This window comes from Corvus kubaryi, unplaced genomic scaffold (genome assembly GCF_017639235.1).
Source record: "Corvus kubaryi isolate FWS band 111438036 unplaced genomic scaffold, C.kubaryi_AGA036_p1.0 77, whole genome shotgun sequence".
NCBI lineage: Eukaryota > Metazoa > Chordata > Aves > Passeriformes > Corvidae > Corvus > Corvus kubaryi.
Window position 1 is genome coordinate 887,644 of NW_024582064.1, and position 19,364 is coordinate 907,007.

At 41.1% G+C, this 19,364-nt stretch overlaps 1 protein-coding gene across 1 annotated transcript in view; it reads left to right on the forward strand.

Annotated features, from left to right (window-relative positions):
- RNF150 (ring finger protein 150) overlaps window positions 1-18,636 on the forward strand; it is a 115,575-nt gene extending 96,939 nt beyond the window's left edge. The window contains exon 7 of the mRNA XM_042051929.1: window positions 18,220-18,636. Coding sequence (XP_041907863.1) covers window positions 18,220-18,338 — 119 coding nt within the window. The 3' untranslated portion in view covers window positions 18,339-18,636. The remainder of the gene's footprint in view (window positions 1-18,219) is intronic.
- Window positions 18,637-19,364: the final 728 nt, after the last annotated feature.

Below are 19,364 nucleotides of genomic sequence, written 5' to 3' on the forward strand. Positions count from 1 at the left end.
TGTTTTGCTCAGAAATCAGAATAAGCAACTAGGCAAAGGAAGGATGAAGCTTCAAATCTCATTTGAATGCTCATATCTGAGTATATACACATTTTATTAATATTCAGTGAATGCAAGAGACATAAGGGATTTATTGTCTATGACAATGAAACTAAGGAAGGAAAAGTGCTCCCGTAAAAACTGTATGTCTTTGGTTTGCTTGGGAAGGTTTTGGTAGCAGGGTGGCTACATGGGTGGCTTTTGTGAGGAGATGCCAGAGGCTTCCCATTTGTCCATTGGAGCCAATGCCAGCCAGCTCCAAGACACTGGAGCAGCCTGTACTTTCAGGACTGCACTCCATGGAAGCAACCCATGCTGGAGCAGTTAGTGAAAAACTGTGCCTGTGGAAAGGACGTACATTAGAGAAGTTTGGAGGCCTGTGTCCCATGGGAGTGGTCCCATGTCCCAGGGGAAGAGTATGAGGAGTCCTCCCCCTGACAAGGAAGGAGCGACAGAGGAAATGTGGTGAACTGACCCCAACCCCCACCCCCCTATGATGCTAGGGGGAAAAAAGGAGAGAATTTGGGAGTGAAGTTAAGCCCAGGAAGAAGGGAGGGGTGGAGTGAAGGTGGTTTTAAGATTTATTTCTCCCTACCCTACTCTGTTTTGATTGGTAATAAATTAAATTAATTATTTCTCCCCCAAGTCGAGTCCCTTTTGCGCCTGATGGTAATTGGTGAGTGATCTCTCCCTGTCCTTAGCTCGATCCACTTGCCTTTTGTTGTATTTTCTCTGCCCTGCCCAGGAGAGGAGGAGAGGGATAGAGCGACTTTGGTGGGCTCCTGGTGTGCAATCAGGGTCCAGCCACCACACTGTGTTGGCACAACAGTGTGTCCTTAGATGTGTCATTCCCAACTTCTCTGAACGTGTATTGCATGTGTGCAGGGGAAAAGGGGACCTGAGGACTGGCACCAGTGATAACATAGCTTGTATCTTTCTCTGTATTCCTCTGTCTTTAGCAGATAGCTGGATAAAACACTGAACAAAAAAGCTTTTAAAGCAAAATTGACAGCATAGAGTAAAATACAAATCTGAACTGCAGAGAGACCAGATGACTTCATACTAGCTGATCCCTTTGATTTACACTTGACAACGAAAGCCTTGCCTTGCAAGAGATGTTCAGTATCTTGCGTACAACTGACTTGATTATTTAGGACTCGTGTTCACATCTGTATTGTCTGTGGAGATTTTATTCTCATCAGTTTTTACACAAAGGCCTCCACTGAAATGATCAGGAAGTTGCTGTTTAAGATACAGTGTGCTACTCTGATTCTGAATCTTTTTCTTATCAATTCAGGAACAAAACCAAATGGGAGGTACAAGGATCCAGCTTGGATCAGCACCTGAAAATAAGAAGTATGGCAGAGCAGTGGTTCTGTAGTAAGGCAGGCAGTGGAAGGGGAGGATTCCAGGGTCAGTGCCTCTGGTTGCTGCTGTCGTTTCAGATAGACAAGGCAAAAGTAGTGCTCACCTGTACTGTGCAGACCCCAGAGACCCCTACCAGGGTTAGGGTCTGCTGAATCAGTCAGTACATACACAGAGATGGACCCACTCCAGAAACCTCACAGGTAAGAGCAGATCACAGCAAGCAAACAGATCTCATAAATTTAGTGGGAAAGGAAAGACAATGAAAAGGCAGCTGTGCCTGTTAGAGAGTGAAAACAAGAGGCTGAGGCACTTAGAAAGTAGTGGCATTTCTGTAGCAGTCACTCTTGATTCTGCTTGCATGTATTTTGGTTTGGCTGCATTGCTTCATAATGAGTGTGTGTTTGCTATAGTACTCCATAATGAAGGTAACTCAGATGAAAGAAGTCAGGCAAGAGCTCTGCTGATAAAATGTTTCCAGTCATTGGTACATAATGTTTTCTCCTTATTTATCCAGGCTGTGAGACTGTGAACATGCAAGAGAATCATTTGCACAAAGAAGCTGACTGGTTTCTCACAAGAATTTAAAGGATTATGTGCATGCTTACACTTGTAGTTTTTGTGTTGCAACCAGCAGTTCTGATTTCTCAAAAAAACATGAGAGAGTTGCATTTAGAAGAGATTAAGTAGAAGGGAGGGTGGAGTGTGCACATAACTGTGACAGTTTTTTCTGTGGTAGAAAAACAGTCTTGCGGGAGATGTTTGGACTGGAAGAAGCATACAGAACTGCTCTGCTCTAAGTTTTCTCCAGACTCCTGTAGGGGCAATAGCTCAAACTTTCATATACAGTCTCTAAAACTCTATGATTTCAGACAAAAAAAAAAATCAGTGGTATTTGCTCATAAAATACTAGTGAAGTCCTACTCATTTTTTCTATCACTTTCCTCCAACCCCTGCAGAAATAAGGGTGCTTCGGGGATCCTCCAGGGTTGCCACAGTAACCAGGTCACTTCACCTAGAAGCGAGACTTCTCACTAAATTCTTAGTACCTGAACCTTCTGTTGTTCTGGATGTGGGCAATTTGAATTAAAGATAGTGCCTGAAACTGATGCTTTGAGACTGATAGGCCAAATGGAGAAACTGGCTTATGAGTGTTTATAGAAAATGGGAATGATTGGAAGAGAAGGAGTTAACAGGTCAAGCCCAATATCCAAGAGGAAATATCCAACTTTTGGCACACATGTTAGAGGATTTTCTCCTGCTTGAGAGCCTGGGAACAGGAGAGATGCATAAGCCCTCACATTTAGGGATGCTGAAAATAGGACCCACGTGGAAATATTCTTGCCCAGTTAGATGCCATCTCTGCCACTCTAGTGGCAAGGCTGATATCCTGGGGAATATACTCAGGCTGTACTCAGCACAGTGCACACTAGCATCAGAATTAATTTTAGTAATTTTATTAATGAATATCCACCCAAATTGACCTTTTATTGTGACTGTCTTTTGCAAGTGCCAATACATTTGACTGTTCTTTTCATTGTAACTCATGTTAATATATCTGAGGCACTCAGGGAGTAGGCAAGAACGTATGGTCTGTTGTGTGGCAATAATTAATCCATTTATTAATATACACAATGTGCAAAACAACTTACCTGGAGATCTCTGTGAATTTTTGCTCTATTTTCCACTCTCTAGGTAGCATAGTGCTATAAGACAATGAAAAAACATACTCCTATAGAAAAAGTGCATAGAAAATATATAGAATAAGGGTGCCACTGGCAAAGTCAGAATATCAAAACCACTTAGCTGAAATAGCTTTATTAAATTTATTAAATTGTAGCATCTCAGTATGGGGGGAAAAATCACACAAAGAGGGTTTAAAATCTGTCAGTTCCTCACACAGGTAATTAAATAACACAACGTTTTCAGCTTCTAAGGTTTCTTTGGGAGACAGCCACCAGATGTGGTGTGTCACGTATGCATGAGAAACCTGACTTCAGATTTTGCCCCCGAGTGCACAGGATATTGAATTCAACTGAGGTGTTGCTAAACTTCATTACTTCCCTGTAACTGCATTTTGAAAAGGTAGTGGCACCAGCAAATTGTCTTTCTGCGGATGAATAGCTGTCCGTCTGTAAGACCAAAATAGTCTTAAAGAAGGAAATTTTAGAAAAGTGACCCTCTGCCAACCTGCTCTGGGAGATGGAACATGCTTTCAGCTGTGGAGAAACTTGCAGCCTAAAAGTGCACTTCCAAGGAAACAGTTTTGGAGAAAAGCTTTGGCAGAAAAGTTGTGGTTTTAATTGTTCACCCTCAAAAGTGCATTGTTAAACTACTATAATGGCTGCATATTCCACAGGGCAGAAACAATTACATTTGTTTGCAGTAATTTATTCCTTCTGTCTCTTTTTTTTTCCTAAATTAATCCTTCAGTTTTTGTTTGATTGTGACTGAAAGATGCAAGACTGCTTCCCTTGTAAAAACTGAAAATTCACTATAAATTTTTACTCAGCTTCTAAAAGCGCTTTTTCGAGAGTAGATATTTTGTTTTCTAAAGGCTCCTGGGGTCTAACTTGTTCTGGAACTGCTTGGGAACCTTCTGGAAACTACCACTTTTCGATGAGAGGAGTGGAAAGTGAAGAAACTTGAATAAAAAGGAATGACAAATGGGGTTAAAACTGAACTTAATGTCACAGAGTTTTGACTCTAACTTTACCGTAGTGTATCTAAGGGAAACAATAATGAACAGTGCAGAGACATTTACATTTTTTTAAGTTACATGATTGGTTTCCAGGTTTTTAGAGTGGTTTTGTTACTTTTATTTTTCTAGGGAGGTATCGGTATATAGGGTAATGACTATTACTTCTGCCTCTCCAAGGAGTGTGAATGCTCAGAACACAAAAGAAGGTGGAACTGGAGTATATATTAACTTAAAAAATTGAAACAGAGACAAAAGGTTTTCATGCAGAGAAGCAGTGTTTTAAAATTACTCTGTTTCAACTTGAGTTTCACATGTAGAGTGGTAGTGAGATCTTGATGCTAGTGGTGGTGGCCAAGTGACCTAATGAACATATTTTCTAGTAAAATTCCAGCTGCAGTTTGTTGAAACTTAAATTGACCTTTCCCATCCACTGCTCTAAGAAACTCTGAAAATGGATGTCCTGGGTTTGGCCTTTCTCATGTTCCCATGAGTGTTTCAGCAAGCATCCCTGGTAAAAGCTGGGGTTTGGAGGGGATTTTCTGATGCCAGAAGTTGTTCAGTTGAAAGTACATTGTGACTGGAGGCTTACTTGAAAGGAAATGCTTAACGGCCCTGGATTTATATAGCCTAAAACCAGTTTCTGTTGATGTCCCTGCAGGATTTCCTACCAGCCAGACCCAGGCCTCCAAGGGCTCTTGGCAAGTGAGAAGTTATCCTCAGGTGCCCTTTAGGCAGCTTTAGTGGCCTCTACGTGAGATTGAGTTCCCTCTTCAGTGTTAGTTTTGCTGCTTGTTGTCCTGGCCCCCTCTCTGGGTTTTGGCACACCCAGCATTTTGCAATCCAGTAAATGAAACTCACGTTTTTTTGTCATGTTACTTGTGTGAACCATGAGCAAGGAAGCAAAAGAAGGTAGGTAAATGAAGAGGGAGTGTGTGTGCACTTTTGCTTTAGGCTGGAGAGACAAAAATCCTGGTTTCAGATCTTAGGTCAAGAAAAACTGCTGTTCTTTTTAATACGGGCTCATTTTGGACAGAAAGGGAGGCAGGCAGGAAGGAGACACAGGATCAGAAGAAGACTCACATTAAATTAGTTTAAACTCTTTAAATTGAAATTTTCAGTTTGGTTTCAGTTGTTGTAAAGGCTGATTGTCTTTTTTTTCTTCTTTACATAAAGCTATTTTCATAAATTTTTTTCAGAGAAAATTTGAATGTAGCAGGCCTGGCCTGGCACATCAGTTTTATTTTTAATGGGAAAAAAAATGTTGAGCTGTTGCAGGATTGTCAAAAGAGTGTTCCAGTTAAAAGGTGATTGGCATCAACTGATTTAAGTTTTTGAAAATGAACATACAAGATAAACAGTTGACCTCTTCCTTTATGAGAGCTTTTTTTGATTGTTGTTCTGTACTCATGTGTTCTCTGTGAGTGTGCATTAATGTACACAGACAAGCTTGTTAGAATTTCATCTGGTGCACTAGCCCTGCCACAAGACACAAGTAATGTTTTGGACATCTCCGTTCCAAACAAACAGTGGTTCTGTACACCTCCTAGTCATATTTTAGTCCTCATTTCATGTGCTAGTGATGGGTTTTAAATGTGCTTATTTTTCTTGCCTGTGGAATGCTTTTGATTAGGTAAAAAATACTGCTTAATCCTCTAAGTAAACTGTGGAAGCAATCTAAAGAAGATGCAAAGGACATCAGAAAGGTTTACTTTTCCAAAAGGAAAGGTTTTGCTATAATCTCTGAGTTTGGGGGGGGTTTATTTTTTCTAAACTAATGAAAAGAGACATGTTTCTCATAAAAACAACTACGCCTGGACCAATTAAATCAGGGGGTTTTGCTTAAGTTTTCAGGAAGTCCTTGCAGCGATGTTTCTGATGGAAACTATGGGCTGTTTTGGACTGCAGAAATCTAGTACTCCTAGTACTCCATCCCAGTTATATGAGATTTATAGATTATATCAGCTGACAATGTCATCCCCTACCTGCCAATCCATAAATGCCAGCAGCAGTCTGAGTAATTTGCACCCCCTGCAAAAGGCTGACCCACAGACCTAGTGGCACACAAAGACCTTCTCAGTACACAGACTATCCAAATAGTGAGAAGTTACAAACTTCTAGGTATAAAAGTTAACATTTTGCTGTTGGGGGTCTTAGTTGGATTTGCTTCTCTATGGGGTATGCCCAGCCACTGCCCTGGAGGGGTGTCTGCTGAGATAAGGAGATTGAGCAATCTCCCAGCAGGACTCCCTGGAAAGGCAACTACTTTTGGGTCATGGCGAGGAAAGGTAGACCCCCAATCCTTTGGGAGACACTATGCAGATCATTCTGTAATCCATTGGTCTGTCCCAGATCCTCTGTAATCCATTGGTCCCCTACTGATCCCCTGTATCCTTATAAAGGCAAGCTCCCTCGAGCCCCTTGGGAGAGAGAGCTCGTCCCTGGCCCTCCCCTTCGCCAGAGGGAACCCACAATAAAGCTACCTTCGTGCGGAACCAGCCACACGAGCCTTCTTGTCTCTCTCTGGTCTGGTTTGGCCTGGAGGCTGCCCTGCAGAGCTGAGCTGGAATCACGAGCTGATAATCACTAAAGAGCTGACAGCCTCTGCAAGGGCCCCTCTGCCAGCAGCTGAGAGGAAGACACCGGACCTCGGGAAGGCGATTCCTTTTGGGACCATCTCCCTGGACCGGTCATCTCTTCCTGGGTCGCAGCCTCGGACCCCATTACCAGCTGTAATACTTCTCAATCAGAGAGCTGGTCACAGCTGTAGGTATATTACTGATAGTGAAACTATTGAGTAGGCTGCAGGGAAGATCAGATCTGGAATAAAGCTGTTCAAAAGCTGCATAGTTACACTGGAATATAAAATGTGTTGCAAGGTTTGATAGCCTTGTGAGGTTTAAGAGAAAGCAGAGTTAGCAACTGAACTCATCTGTCACTGTAGGATGTTGAAAAAAAAAAAAATTAAATCTCTGTGGTTCAGTGTTGCATGAAGGGCTCTTGAAAACCAGGTATTAGGGCTTTTAGCTGCCACCCATCTGCAGTTCTGCACTGGCACAGAGATCAGTGAAGTAGCTGGTGTAATGAATGTTGCTAATTACTAGCAAATCTGAAAGGGATTGTGTCATGCAGCCATTACAATTGTGGAGTGTAGACTCAACTACCCAGGACATCCGTTCCAGAGCAGGTCTCCTACAGCCTTCACTCTAAGTACAGAGTAATACTCCCTGTGTTAAAGGTACTGTTACACTGAAGCTGTGTCAAAGCCTGGTCTCTACACTTGTCTACCCTTTTTCCTGCTGTTGTTTTAAAACATCATCACATAAGGCTCCAGAGAAGAAAATCTGAGAATAGTGAAGTATTTGAGATTAATTATTTTAAATGAAAGGTTTTTGATAGCTTTAGAAGTTGGTAGTACCTCATCTTAAGTGTTGTCAGTGGTCAGTAAAGGTCAGAGCTGTCCTCTGTGTGTGTGTATGAGGGAGGATCATATACAAGTACCTACCAAGAGTATACCTGAACAGGGGGCACTAGAAATTAAGTGTACACTGTTTTCAGTTAGGATTAAAACTTCCTTCTCTAAGGATTCTGTGAAACTGGATGTTAAAGAAAGCTTCCTTGCAGAATTTTTAATTAGGGGCTTCAAAGAGGAAGTGTATGGATACTGTAAGAACCCCATAGGGAGGAGATTTAAATCAGTGGAATGCTTTGAAAGCACCTACAATTTATTTTTAAAAACAACTGCAATTTGAATGAAATTAAGGGGTGACACTTCACCTTGTCATGTTATTTTCCTTCATTGCTAACAGACATATAAACAGCAGAAATTATTTCTGCTGTATGGAAAACTGGATGTTCTTATTTAATTGATCAATCTATAATCTGTTTGCCTATGTGCCCATCTTGAAAGAGAGGAAATAGTAAAGCTATAGGGTATGTCTGTAGTGATCTGTTCAGGTTCTTACTTTGTTTTGATATATGCATGAGCCCTGTCCGCAGAATATTGTACTATTGCTGATGCCACACCATCAAGAAAGACTACATCTACAACCTGATGGAGTCTGGGAGACTGAAAAGCATGTTCTTTGCTTTTAAACTAGGATTTTTTAGAGAGTCATTGAGAAATTGCTGAGGCACCATGATTCTGGGGGGTTTTTTCTGATGTTACAAATTTGTCTACAGCTGAATAATACTTAACTCAATCTTTGTCTCTTGAGCTACAGCAAGTAGATAAGCCATGTCCTGTGACAAAATATATAACTAAGCTGTCCAAATCAAATCAGGTTAGACAGTCTTGTAAGGTTGAAGAACATATTTTCTCTAAGTTGTTGTGCTGTTTCTGTCAAGTATTCTCTGTTTTTATGGACTTGCAAGAATTAATCTTTAGCCTAAGCAGTGTACTTTGGTCCAATGTCTCCCAGGTTTTTGGGGACATGTACCTGACAGTCCTGTGAGCATGAGGCAGGAGACTATAAATGGTCAAATTCTGCAAGTCCACATGTGTGAGCTGGTGGGAGGGACACTGATTTCATTGTGAGGTGTCAGAGGGTAAAAAAAAAAGGTGTGATATACAATGTTAGGGTCTCTGCACATGAAACAACATGTCTGGTGTTTGTGGGCAGTGCTTGGGTAGTGCGGAGGATACTGAAGGGTGTGTGGATGGAATGCTGTCCTAATCTGCTCTGATTTGTCAGGCACAGTGGCCCTACAGCTGTGCCCTGCTTCAGGCAATGGAGCTGCTGCTGCAAGAGTCAAGCCCATTCTCAGGCATGTTGTTTCCTTATACTGAACAAAAAAGAAAGACTGTTCTTTCCTTAAAGTAAAAATTAAACTTGAAAGTTGGTAACTGTTAAAACTTGCATTTCACTAGTGACGACAGTAAAAATTATTTATCTGATGTGCAGGTTCTTCCACCACCCCTGTGAGGTTTTTCTCTTTTGGCTTCATGACTGCATGTATTTTTTTTAATATCTAATGAGAAGACATCCCTGAGTGAAATTTTTATTATGGACTTTTCTAATGGAATTGGATTTCAGCAAAGGATCACTGTCCCCAACGTGCATCATGAGGATGGAGTTCCTACCAACATGCACAGAATTAAAGCCCACAAAGTTCTGGGTTAATGACTTGCCCCTTTATCCTTCTTGGCATCTCAGGTGGAGCTCAGTGTTAGCAGCATTGGATAGGAAGTCATGATCATGTGTGAGAGAGAGGGAGAGGAGATGCACACACACTTCATTCAAGTAATTCCACCACTGCTGAGCTCTTCAGCCACCTCCTTGTGTATTTGCTCATTAAATCCTCTAATATATGCACGCTTTTCTGGTGACCTGGGGTTTTTGGGAGCTTACGCAGTAGGAGGTATTTAAAGAGACAGATTGGAAAATCACGCACATGCTGCTATGACAGACAAACTCAGGCAGACTTATGCGAGCTTTTCCAACCCCCTCATTCAAAAATAAACAGGAGTTGTCTTTGAGGCAAGCTGTTCCCTGTTATAGCTGTGTGCATACTTGTAATTGAGGAAGCAGTTCATAGTGATTAGGCAGAAATATGGGGGGGTTGTTTGTCGCAGCAGTCTTATGTTTTACATCAAGTTCTCAGAATTAATTTCTCCTGTGTGGATTTTTACTGTCTAGTAGCCACCTTGTACATGACTTGAAGGAGTGAGAAGTTTCTATCATCCTATAAAAAGCTGCATGTCTTCTTCCATGTCCTAGTCTCATTCTATGTCCATGATAGGTTGCTCTTCCGGGCACCAAATGCTTTCTTGCATTTCCCTGCAGTCCTGAGGAGGAGAAATCTCAGCTGGCTTTGTGCAGCTGCTTTCTGCCATGGAGCTCCCCAAGGAGAGGTCACAGCTCTGCAGCATGATCAGACCAGAGAAAAAGGTTTTGGAAACCACTGTCTTACATTGAGTCTTCTGGTTTGATATTGTATCCAGCTGGGGAGTCTTGTGATACCTCTGCAGCATGATTGCTCTGAGGGACTTGCTTGGTGTTGGCCGGTTCATCTCTAAATCACCCCTTCAAAGGATGTTCTTCCTGATGTTCCTTAGTTAGTAAACAGTAATGAGTATTTTGGACCAAACCACTACACTAAGGAACACGAGAACTGAAATTTCTCTCACCATTACACTCTTGCTCATTCAATCCAGTATCTGAGTGAGGCTGTTATTTCCTTTTTTCAGGCTTGCTAGAAGCAGAGCACTCTCCTGACACAGGTTTTTAAAATATAGATAAGAAGGTTCAGTCACAGTAGCAGTCCCCAGGATAGCCCATGGAAGCTGAGATGCACAGGATTAAATCTTGGGATTATACTGTTTGGATGTAAAAGTCTCTTTATTCTGCCAGCCTATCAATAGGCCATGTGTTGTACAACACACACTAGTAGATACAGCATTTAGCTCTGCTTTTGTCTCATACCTGCTGTCCCCTCAGAGTTTTGAATGGCTGGCAATGTGACTAAAGGTGTTTGCTCACTGCTCAAAGGGTGTTTATCTCTCCACATCTCACCTTGGCTACTGGGATAGTCCTTGCAAAATCCCGTACACACCATTAACATGACAAAGCATGATTTTTCTGTAACTTTATCACTTCATGCTCATTGTTTTGCAGTAACACCAAGGAGCCCTGGTCATTCAGCATCGGCTAAGAAAACCAAGTAAATAGTCCCCGTACCACACCTGATGTTTTAGACGTGTAACAGCATGGTTACAGCAGGGACAGCTTGCAGGTGTTGAATGCAATAATATATTACCAAAGGCAGCTAAGGAACTTGAGAATCAAAATTGTCATGTACTTGCAGCCCTGTGCTTCAGTGGTTTTTAATCTTTTCCCTTCTTATTGGAGATGTCACTTTCTGATTTTCAGTCAAGTACATGAATAATTTTGCATGTTCTAAATAATAATAATTTGCACCAGTTGGTACATTGAATGAAATACTTTCACATTTATTTATGAAACTTCCTGTGGGATCAGGAGAACATGATGTCCTGACCAGAGGTGCACCTGGTGCAGTATTTGGGCACTGAGGATGGCCAGTGGTGAACAGTAAAGGAGGGTGTGCAGCAGCATCCCACTGTCCCTCTCTCCTTCTAGACAGTGGGAAGGCCTGGAGGGAGAAAGGATAGGCAGCTTTGCAAAGGTTTAAGAGGCTGGATGCCCCGTTTTGAAGGAAGTAGAGTGGTTCTTGTCTGTTGGTGAAATGAGGAGAGTGTGGGACTGAGGAATGGGGTCAAAGATGGAATAAAACACTTTGTAGTGAATAAAATCTGTTAGGTGGCATCCCTGCTTACAGCATGGGGCTGGAACTAGATGATCTTTAAGGTCCCTTCCAACCCAAGCCTCTCTATGATTCTGTGAAGACCAGATGTGCAGATAAACTGTGAAGGACCTTGAATATGGGGATGAGCTGATCCAAGAGCATGAAGTGCAAGAGACAGTGTGATGGCTCCACTGACTGTTCTGGTAATCTTTGTGACCAAATTTTGACTGAGTTTAGAGTGGGAAAGAGGAAAGACTAGTCATGTAAAGAGAAAATGATGTTGCAGGATCTAGGCCACAGAAGGAGTTTCCCTGCTGGTCCCAGGGCAGGAGTATGATGAGCCTGTTACACATGAGAGTAAGGACAAAGAGGAAATTATACTGAAAGCAAAAATACTAGATTTTCTTGTGTCATACCTGGCAGAGGCATGTTTGTTGTATCACAGACAGGGTTGGCAGCTCCCCACTAAGACAGCTGATCAAAAGTTCCCAAAATGTCAGCCAGTCTCTCACAGTGAGGAGACTGATCTCCAAAGTGTTGATTTCTACGATAATGTTAATATGTGCTGTGAATTTCAAAGGCTGAGTGTTCTGATTCCTGGGTAAAATCCCAAGGATTTAGTATATGCTCATTAAAGATAGACATATATATATATAACACAATGGAAAAAAAAAGTTTTACTTTTCCAGCCAGTTGGGCCCAACTGCTTCCATACAATAACATCTGGTATGTGTTCTTCCCTTATTTTGCTCAGCTTTCTGCAAATGTGTTTGCTGTCTGCTCCCTGTGTTATATATCCTTATTTGGACGGATTTTTTTCTTTCTTTTGGAGAAAGCATTTGGGTGCTGATACTTTCTGCGCTCTCTCTGAAAATGAGTTTATTGGTCTTGCCAAAGCACAAGGTGTCTTCTCAGGTAACTGGTGTTAAAGTTTATTGCTTAAGTACAACATGCTCCAAATTTACGCTTCAGAAAATTAGTTATATTACAAATAAATTCTCCATTTTGATGCTTGGCTTGAGATACTGGGGTGTGATTTCCAGATGATGATGATGATGTTAGCCCTTCATACTGCAGGATGTTTGAAGACAAGGAACTATGTCTTTGTCTATTTTCCATTAAGAGATGCTGTATGTTCTCCCAAACCACATATCCTAGTAAAAGATTAAAGAAAGAAATTTTGTTGCCTTTTTATTCAGTAGTAAGAAAAAAAAGACAAGTTTACTTTGGGAGAGTCTCTAGTGTTTTATGTCATATCCAGACCCATCTACCACATCTCTCAACCACTTAAGGGTTTGGTGCAGGTAAAGATATTTTTGAAGTGTCGTCTTGAATTTATCTTGCCAGGTCATAGCATGTGGTTCTTTCCCTGTGTGCTGGTGTCTGGGTATTCTTTGCAAAATGTTTCAGACATCATCTGCTTTACCTCCTGGAAGAAGCTCTGTTGTCATTAGTACATTCAAAGAGCTCTGGCTTGTTATTTACAAAAAAGACTCTAACCTTTCCTTCCAAAAGCAGTTACCACATTCAAGTACTTGTTCCCTTTGCTGCTCAGATAAATCTCCCTCTGATGCTAGGGAACAGCAATAAAATATTCCCCAGTGCTCTGTTCTCAATTGTAGCCAGCCAAACTTAGTCATCCATTTTATTAGCCTCTGTGTTCAGAAGGACTGCATTAGTAAGAAGGGGTTTTATAACCCTTTCTCCTCAGATATATCACCACTGTTTCTTTTGCATTAGAGATTTTATAGGCATTTTTAACATGTATTTTACTTTATGTTATGTTAGTGCAGTTTTTACCCGTTCTAAAGTGTTACAATTCTCAAGATTATATGGAAGAAATTTGAGACTTGTAAAATGATCCAAGGAGAAGTATGGGATGATTAATTTGAGAATTATTTTAACAATCAGTAATGTTTTTAAAAGAAGGGGTCTTAGTGATAAATTTAACTGGTATTGTTGTGGAAAGAGTTGCCATTTGAGGTAGTAATTTCATAAGATGCTCTTCCTCTTAAACCATGAACAGCAAAGTGATGCAGTGGCAAGGCTGCATTAGGAGGTAACAATAAACTCTGTCATGATGAAGTGCATTCTTAGGCAGACAAAAAAAACTAGAGGCCTCTAGATATGTCTCTCTCTTTCTCATGAATCAAATGTGATTAATTGTGTCCTGGTTGTTCTGATACTGGAAACAAAATCTGAATAGCACTGCTTGCATTGATATTCTTCTGTGGTTTCAAGCTGAGCAGATTGTGCTTTGATAAAGATCCCATATCAATGCTTCTAATGACTTTGGATATATTTTCTGATCAGGTCCTCAAAGCTGTAGGAGATGGTCACATTTCTGGTTTCTTACGAAGCAAAATCCTTTTAGACACATCTGAATGTTTTCTTAGAAGAAGTGAGCCCCAGACTGGAATGAGGTTTATGGTAATGCCTGCATTTTAGATACTTGTCTAGATCTGGGAGCATAACTAACACTGGGAGGTTCATATCTTTGTTTAAATCTGTCTTCACAAACTGAAGAGTTCTGAAAGAAGGTGTATTTCACCACAGTGAGGATGTGAAATGAGTAGCAGTACTTCTCTGCTTATTCTCAAACGGGTGTAATAGCAGAGAGTTACCCAAAGGTCCGGAGAAGGAAAAAAGTGCCATCATAGACAAACTTTATATATATTTAATGCTGAGAAGCTTTTGTTGTTAACATTTTAGTGTGGTCTCATTTTTCTGCTGATTTCCTTGATGCAAATTGCTTTTAGACATTTTAGCCCAGTTACAGGGTTTTACAGCCTTTACAGCTTGGTGAGCTTGGGGGAAATCTCAGCCTCTGAGGCACGCCAGAGCAATTTTAGGAGAGCCCCATGGCATTGTCTGTGTCCTAGGGACATCAAAGGACAGTATGGGATATGGCCTCCTTGGAAGGAGCACAGTGGTGAGCAGAAGTGAGGCCCCCATGAGTGCAAAGTCCACCAGAGTTTCATCGGCTTGTTTCTCACGCTTGAGTGGGTCATTGCAAGTATATCTCAGCTGGTGCCCATGCCTGTATGATTGGCAGAGGAATGGGTTTGTAAATGCACTTTTCACTCACTGTTAAATGCTTAGGTCCCTCGCAAGCCTCTTGCAAACAGTATCAAGTTCTTAGGAATGTCTTTCAGAATATTAGTGTATAACAGCTACAGACTTACACCAATGGTTGCGAATAGCAGCAGCAGTAGATAACTATTACTAGTGTGCAATCTTACTGTTTTACAAAGCATCAGTGTACTTAGCTATTTTCATCCTTGTTTGATTGCAGTAATATTCAAATGTAAGCATCACTTGATGCAGTTTTCAAGAAGTAAGGGCTATACCACCTTTATGTAGGCTACTTCCAAATCTACGTGGTGATACTCTTCCAGTGCTAGTGTAATTGACTTAAAATAATAATGGCTAGAGAACGAGTTTGGTTAATTTCACCTCTCAAACAAATGTGTGTCAGGAAATACGAGTGGAAAAAGTCTTTCTGGACAGGCAGTGTGCTGTGGTGTATTATGTTTCACTGACATGAGAGGAATGTGGGAGGGAGGTCTACAGTTCCCTGCTGTAGGCACTAACACTCCGGCTGGAAAGCAGCTTGGGATGTGCCTTTCACTTCATTAAGAAAAAGGCTTTCTGCCTGTGGCAGGACGTGCTGTAAAACACAGTGGAAGTATTATAGTGTGTGTGGTTAGACAGGGTTGCCAATCTCAAGTATCTAAAATCACAAGTCAGATATTCCAGCATAAAATCTGTCTAGAAATTAGAGATTTAGTTTTTTAAATTCTGTTTCCTTTTTGCCTCTTAAGCTTCATTTATTTTTAAGTGAAAGCTGAGATCTTCACTGAAAGTTGAGATCCTCATCTGACTTCAGGGCTTTAAAAACAGCAAAAAATTACAAAAAATTTGCAAAAGTCTCATAAAGGTTGTTAACAATGAGTCAGGCATCTTCTGTAGAAGCTGTGTGATTGTAAAAGCTTTGTCATTGTAAATAGGATCTAAAAGGCAGGGATGCAAAATGCAGGCTAAGCTCCTGGCATTTGCAACGTAGTTGAGGTTTGCTTACCTTTAACAAGTAGCAGTAACTGTGCTGGCTTGTGTTACTGAGCAGCCAGCCGAAGAAAAACCCAACAAAACAAACCAGCACAGTCTGGCAAGCCTGTGTTGTGTGGGGGAGCCACAGTGAGGCAGTTTGTAGACCTTGCAGCCAGTTACCTACAGCTGATCCGTGTCTGGTGTAACTTCTGCAGCCTCCCAGAGTTTCATTCTCTGTGTTTTGGGGTCAGCAGTAGGACTCCTGTTTACAGGAGCCAGCAGGTAATGCTGAGGGATGCATTAATTTCTTTATGTTGCCTACAGCTTCCAAGGAAATGTCAGTGCTTCTCTGAAAGGGAAGGTGTAAAGGATGGTGATGTCCGAGTTGTTCTCCCGACTCTGCCAAAGCTGTAACTTTAGGATTTTGAACGGCTGCACTGGTAGCAAGCAAGGAAGGTGGAGTGCTCCTGTTTCTAGGCATTATCACAGTGCTGGAAAAGCAATGCCAGAGCGTAGGCATGGGTGTTTTTAGGATCTTTCCTTTGTTCCATGTTCCTGCTGACCTGCACTTCAGTTCCAAAGAAGACAAACAACAAAGCCCACACTTTGCAAAGACTAAAATCCAAGAATTTGAATAATTTTATAGGATTAGTAATGTAAAACTCGAGTTTGCTGGTTTGGAGAGTGGGTGCTGCTGTACCTCCATCAGACATTAGGTAGGTGAGCTGCAAATCTGGTCTTGTTCTATCTGCCTGTCTTGAACTCAGCTGAGATTTTTTTCTGCTGTGCAACCCTGGAAGAAACAACAATTCTTGAAATAACATTTCAGCACTATTAAACACTGCTTGTTTGATGCTCTGACATTTGGTGTTGGCAGCTTTGCCTGCCTCTTCAGCATGCATCTGGCTGTCACCATTCAGCCAGTCCTTTTCTTCTGCACAGCTAGGTCAGATGGAAAACACTTCTGCTCTCAAGAGTGCTCCAAGTGGCTGTTCAACATGGCTAAGCCTTAGGAACTCTGTCTTGCAAAAATAAACTTGCTGTTAAGCATAATTTTCATTGTTCTTAAGAATTCTATTAATTATAGAGGAAGATAAATAATCCAGTGGTCTGAAACCACATTATTCTGGCTCAGGGAGCTGTTAGCACTAAAGATTATGCTTTAGGTGTTGGAGGTATATGAGATGTTCTGATGTGCTCTAGGATCTAGCAGTTCACCTAAAGGTTCAATGTCATTGAAGCCCACTGAAGTCTGCAGAGGTTGTATCATTCAGCTTGTAAATACTTCTTCCACCTCCAGTGGAAACATTTATAGTCAGAAGCAAAGCCTTGAAATGTTTACTAATGTCATATTGAAAGGGCAAGAAAAGAAAGAGATGTAAAGATGTGTGCATTAATTATTTATCTTGCAATCAAGAAAGTATAAAAATAATCCAGGGTGAAAACTGGGAAGAATTGCGAAGGAAAACACTGACTCTTTCAGTTGAAATAATGCAGACCCCATTCAAGCTTTCTCCACAGAACATGAGGTCTAATCCCAGCACAAGTAAACACATGTGGGGGTGTTTTCTATAAAAGATTTAAAAATCATGATGCTCTTGAGAGGTGACTAATTGTGCTCACTTAGCTTCAAGTGAATAATTAAACTGTGAGGAGTTATTTTCTTGGGTCTTCTGTCATGTTTCTTACTTACTAATTCTTAGATATTCAACTTCTAGACTTTTTAGCATCAATCAGGCTCTGCTTCTATTGTCTGAAAAATATGTAAAGAAAAAACTGCCACAGATTTAAATACATTGTATTGTTACAGTATAAATACCATCATTGTAATTAAACCACTTGAAAATATGAACCGTCAAATTTTTCTCTCAGGACTCAGCCTCCTGTGAGGGTTTTGTGCCTTTGAAAATCTCCCTAGTGTGCTTTGCTTCTCCTGATTGTTCTTGGAAGAAAATTAGCTTTTAGTCCTTTAAAATCTGTTGGCTTTATTTGCTGCTAAATACACACATGGTAGGTGCTGTGGGATCAAAACAAAAACAAGTTGCTCTTCCTATGCTTGTAGTTTTGATGTGATTTGCAGTTTGGCAGAAGTCAGTAACACAACTCTTAGTGTATTTGGGGTCATGGTGCATTAAGGTAGATCCCTTTGGCCTGAATCAAGAACCTGCAAAATATCTTCAAATCAGAGTAAGGAATAAATTTAAAGAGACTAGAAGAGGATGAGAGAAGCCACTTGAGAAGGCAGGTAGCCTGGTCTAAAGTCCTGGATTTGTTTTGTCCTGGTCCAATTCCCACGTTGCTACTTCCAGACATTAGACTACTGCCCTCTTAAAAATGTCCTCTGAGATTCTGTCACTTAATGAGGGTTTGGGCAGATTTTTTCCTGTTAGGAATGTTTTCCTGATGACTGAGTTGCTCCACCAGATGCCTGTGGCTTTGTCCTTAACTTGCCGTCTTTGTGGGGAGAGTAGGATGATGCCAGGTTGATGAAGTAAAAAGGGAGGGAATTTCTCTGGTGGTGGGAAGAAGTTCATGAAGGACGTGAATGAAAAGCCCTGGGAGGATTAAGATAAGAAATCGTTACCCATCCAGGATCCTTTTCATCCTGTTTTTCACTATGAATGGCTTGAATTTTGTGATATTTTTGAAGTGTTTTAGACAGATACTGAGTAAGAGCACGGTTTGGAATCTAATCACAACCTCAGAGGTAGAGAGTCCTGTGGGTTCCACCTGCAGAACTAAAACTTAGTAATACATTAACAGAAAGACATGACCTTTTCCTGTCTTTTCTACCCTCACAGATGAACAGGAGCCAGCAGTCAGCAGTGATTCAGATATTTCATTGATTATGGCAATGGAGGTTGGACTGTCCGATGTGGAGCTTTCCACTGATCAAGACTGTGAAGAGGTGAAATCTTGAAAAAGAAACAGAGATCCAACACTAAATGACAGGGGAAGGTCACAGGTAGGGACCGAGTCAGCCTTCTAGGATTTGGACCAGTCATGCACATGCCTCCAAAGCACTGTCACTCCTGCACACTCCATACTGAGATGGTCATGAAAAGCAATAGCAACAGTTGTGTCTGCCTGGATGCGGTTTCATCATCTACACACCTTCGTTTGGTTCACATGAGATATGCACACTTCCGGTTTACCCACGTGCTTGAGAGCAGTCATGGAACTCTTCAGGGGCTCATAAACATGCAACTGAAATGACAGCTTGAGTGTTTTCTACACTTGTTCAATCAAATGTTTGTTGAGTTCTTTTGAAAAGGCATATGTTTATTTTGTTTGTTTGTTTACAGTGTGTTATGGATGAACACTCTGTTTTTATTGACTGACCCCAGCTTTTTCAAGAGTTCAATCCAGAAATCTGAATTCCCGTTCACTGGTCACTTCATGATCTTACCAGGATTTATCATTGCCTTGTTGTTTCTGCATGAAGTAAATGTGGCTGGCTTCAGAAGGATGATGCACCAGCACCCTGCATTAATATTAAGCCTGCTTTCATTAATTGCAAGGCTTGGAAATGGTATATTCTGAAGGCCTTTACTTGTAAGAGAGCTCTGAGTTAGCAGAAATTTGGGTTAAAACTGCATTAGTTTGTCTTTTACTTAGGGCTCTGTTCTAGACAAGTATTGTACAGTGTGAAGGAGAGAAAGAAGAGCTTAAAGCGTCACTCCGTCCATGTAGTCCTGTCCTGTATTTTATGCTATTAGCAGGTGTCAGTACATTAGTGGCCTTCTTTCAAATGACAATTCACTAGCTGGAAAAAAAGATCTAGTATAACGTCAGGTTTTTTCTTAATTTTACAGACCAAAACCAGATCAGTGGGCTAAAGGAGCATCTGAGAGGTTTCCAGAGGCTGCTTATTAACAGTTCTGCGTTAAGTGGGTGACAGTATTCTTACAAAGGATCTGGAGATGCTGCTATCAGTGTCAGAAAT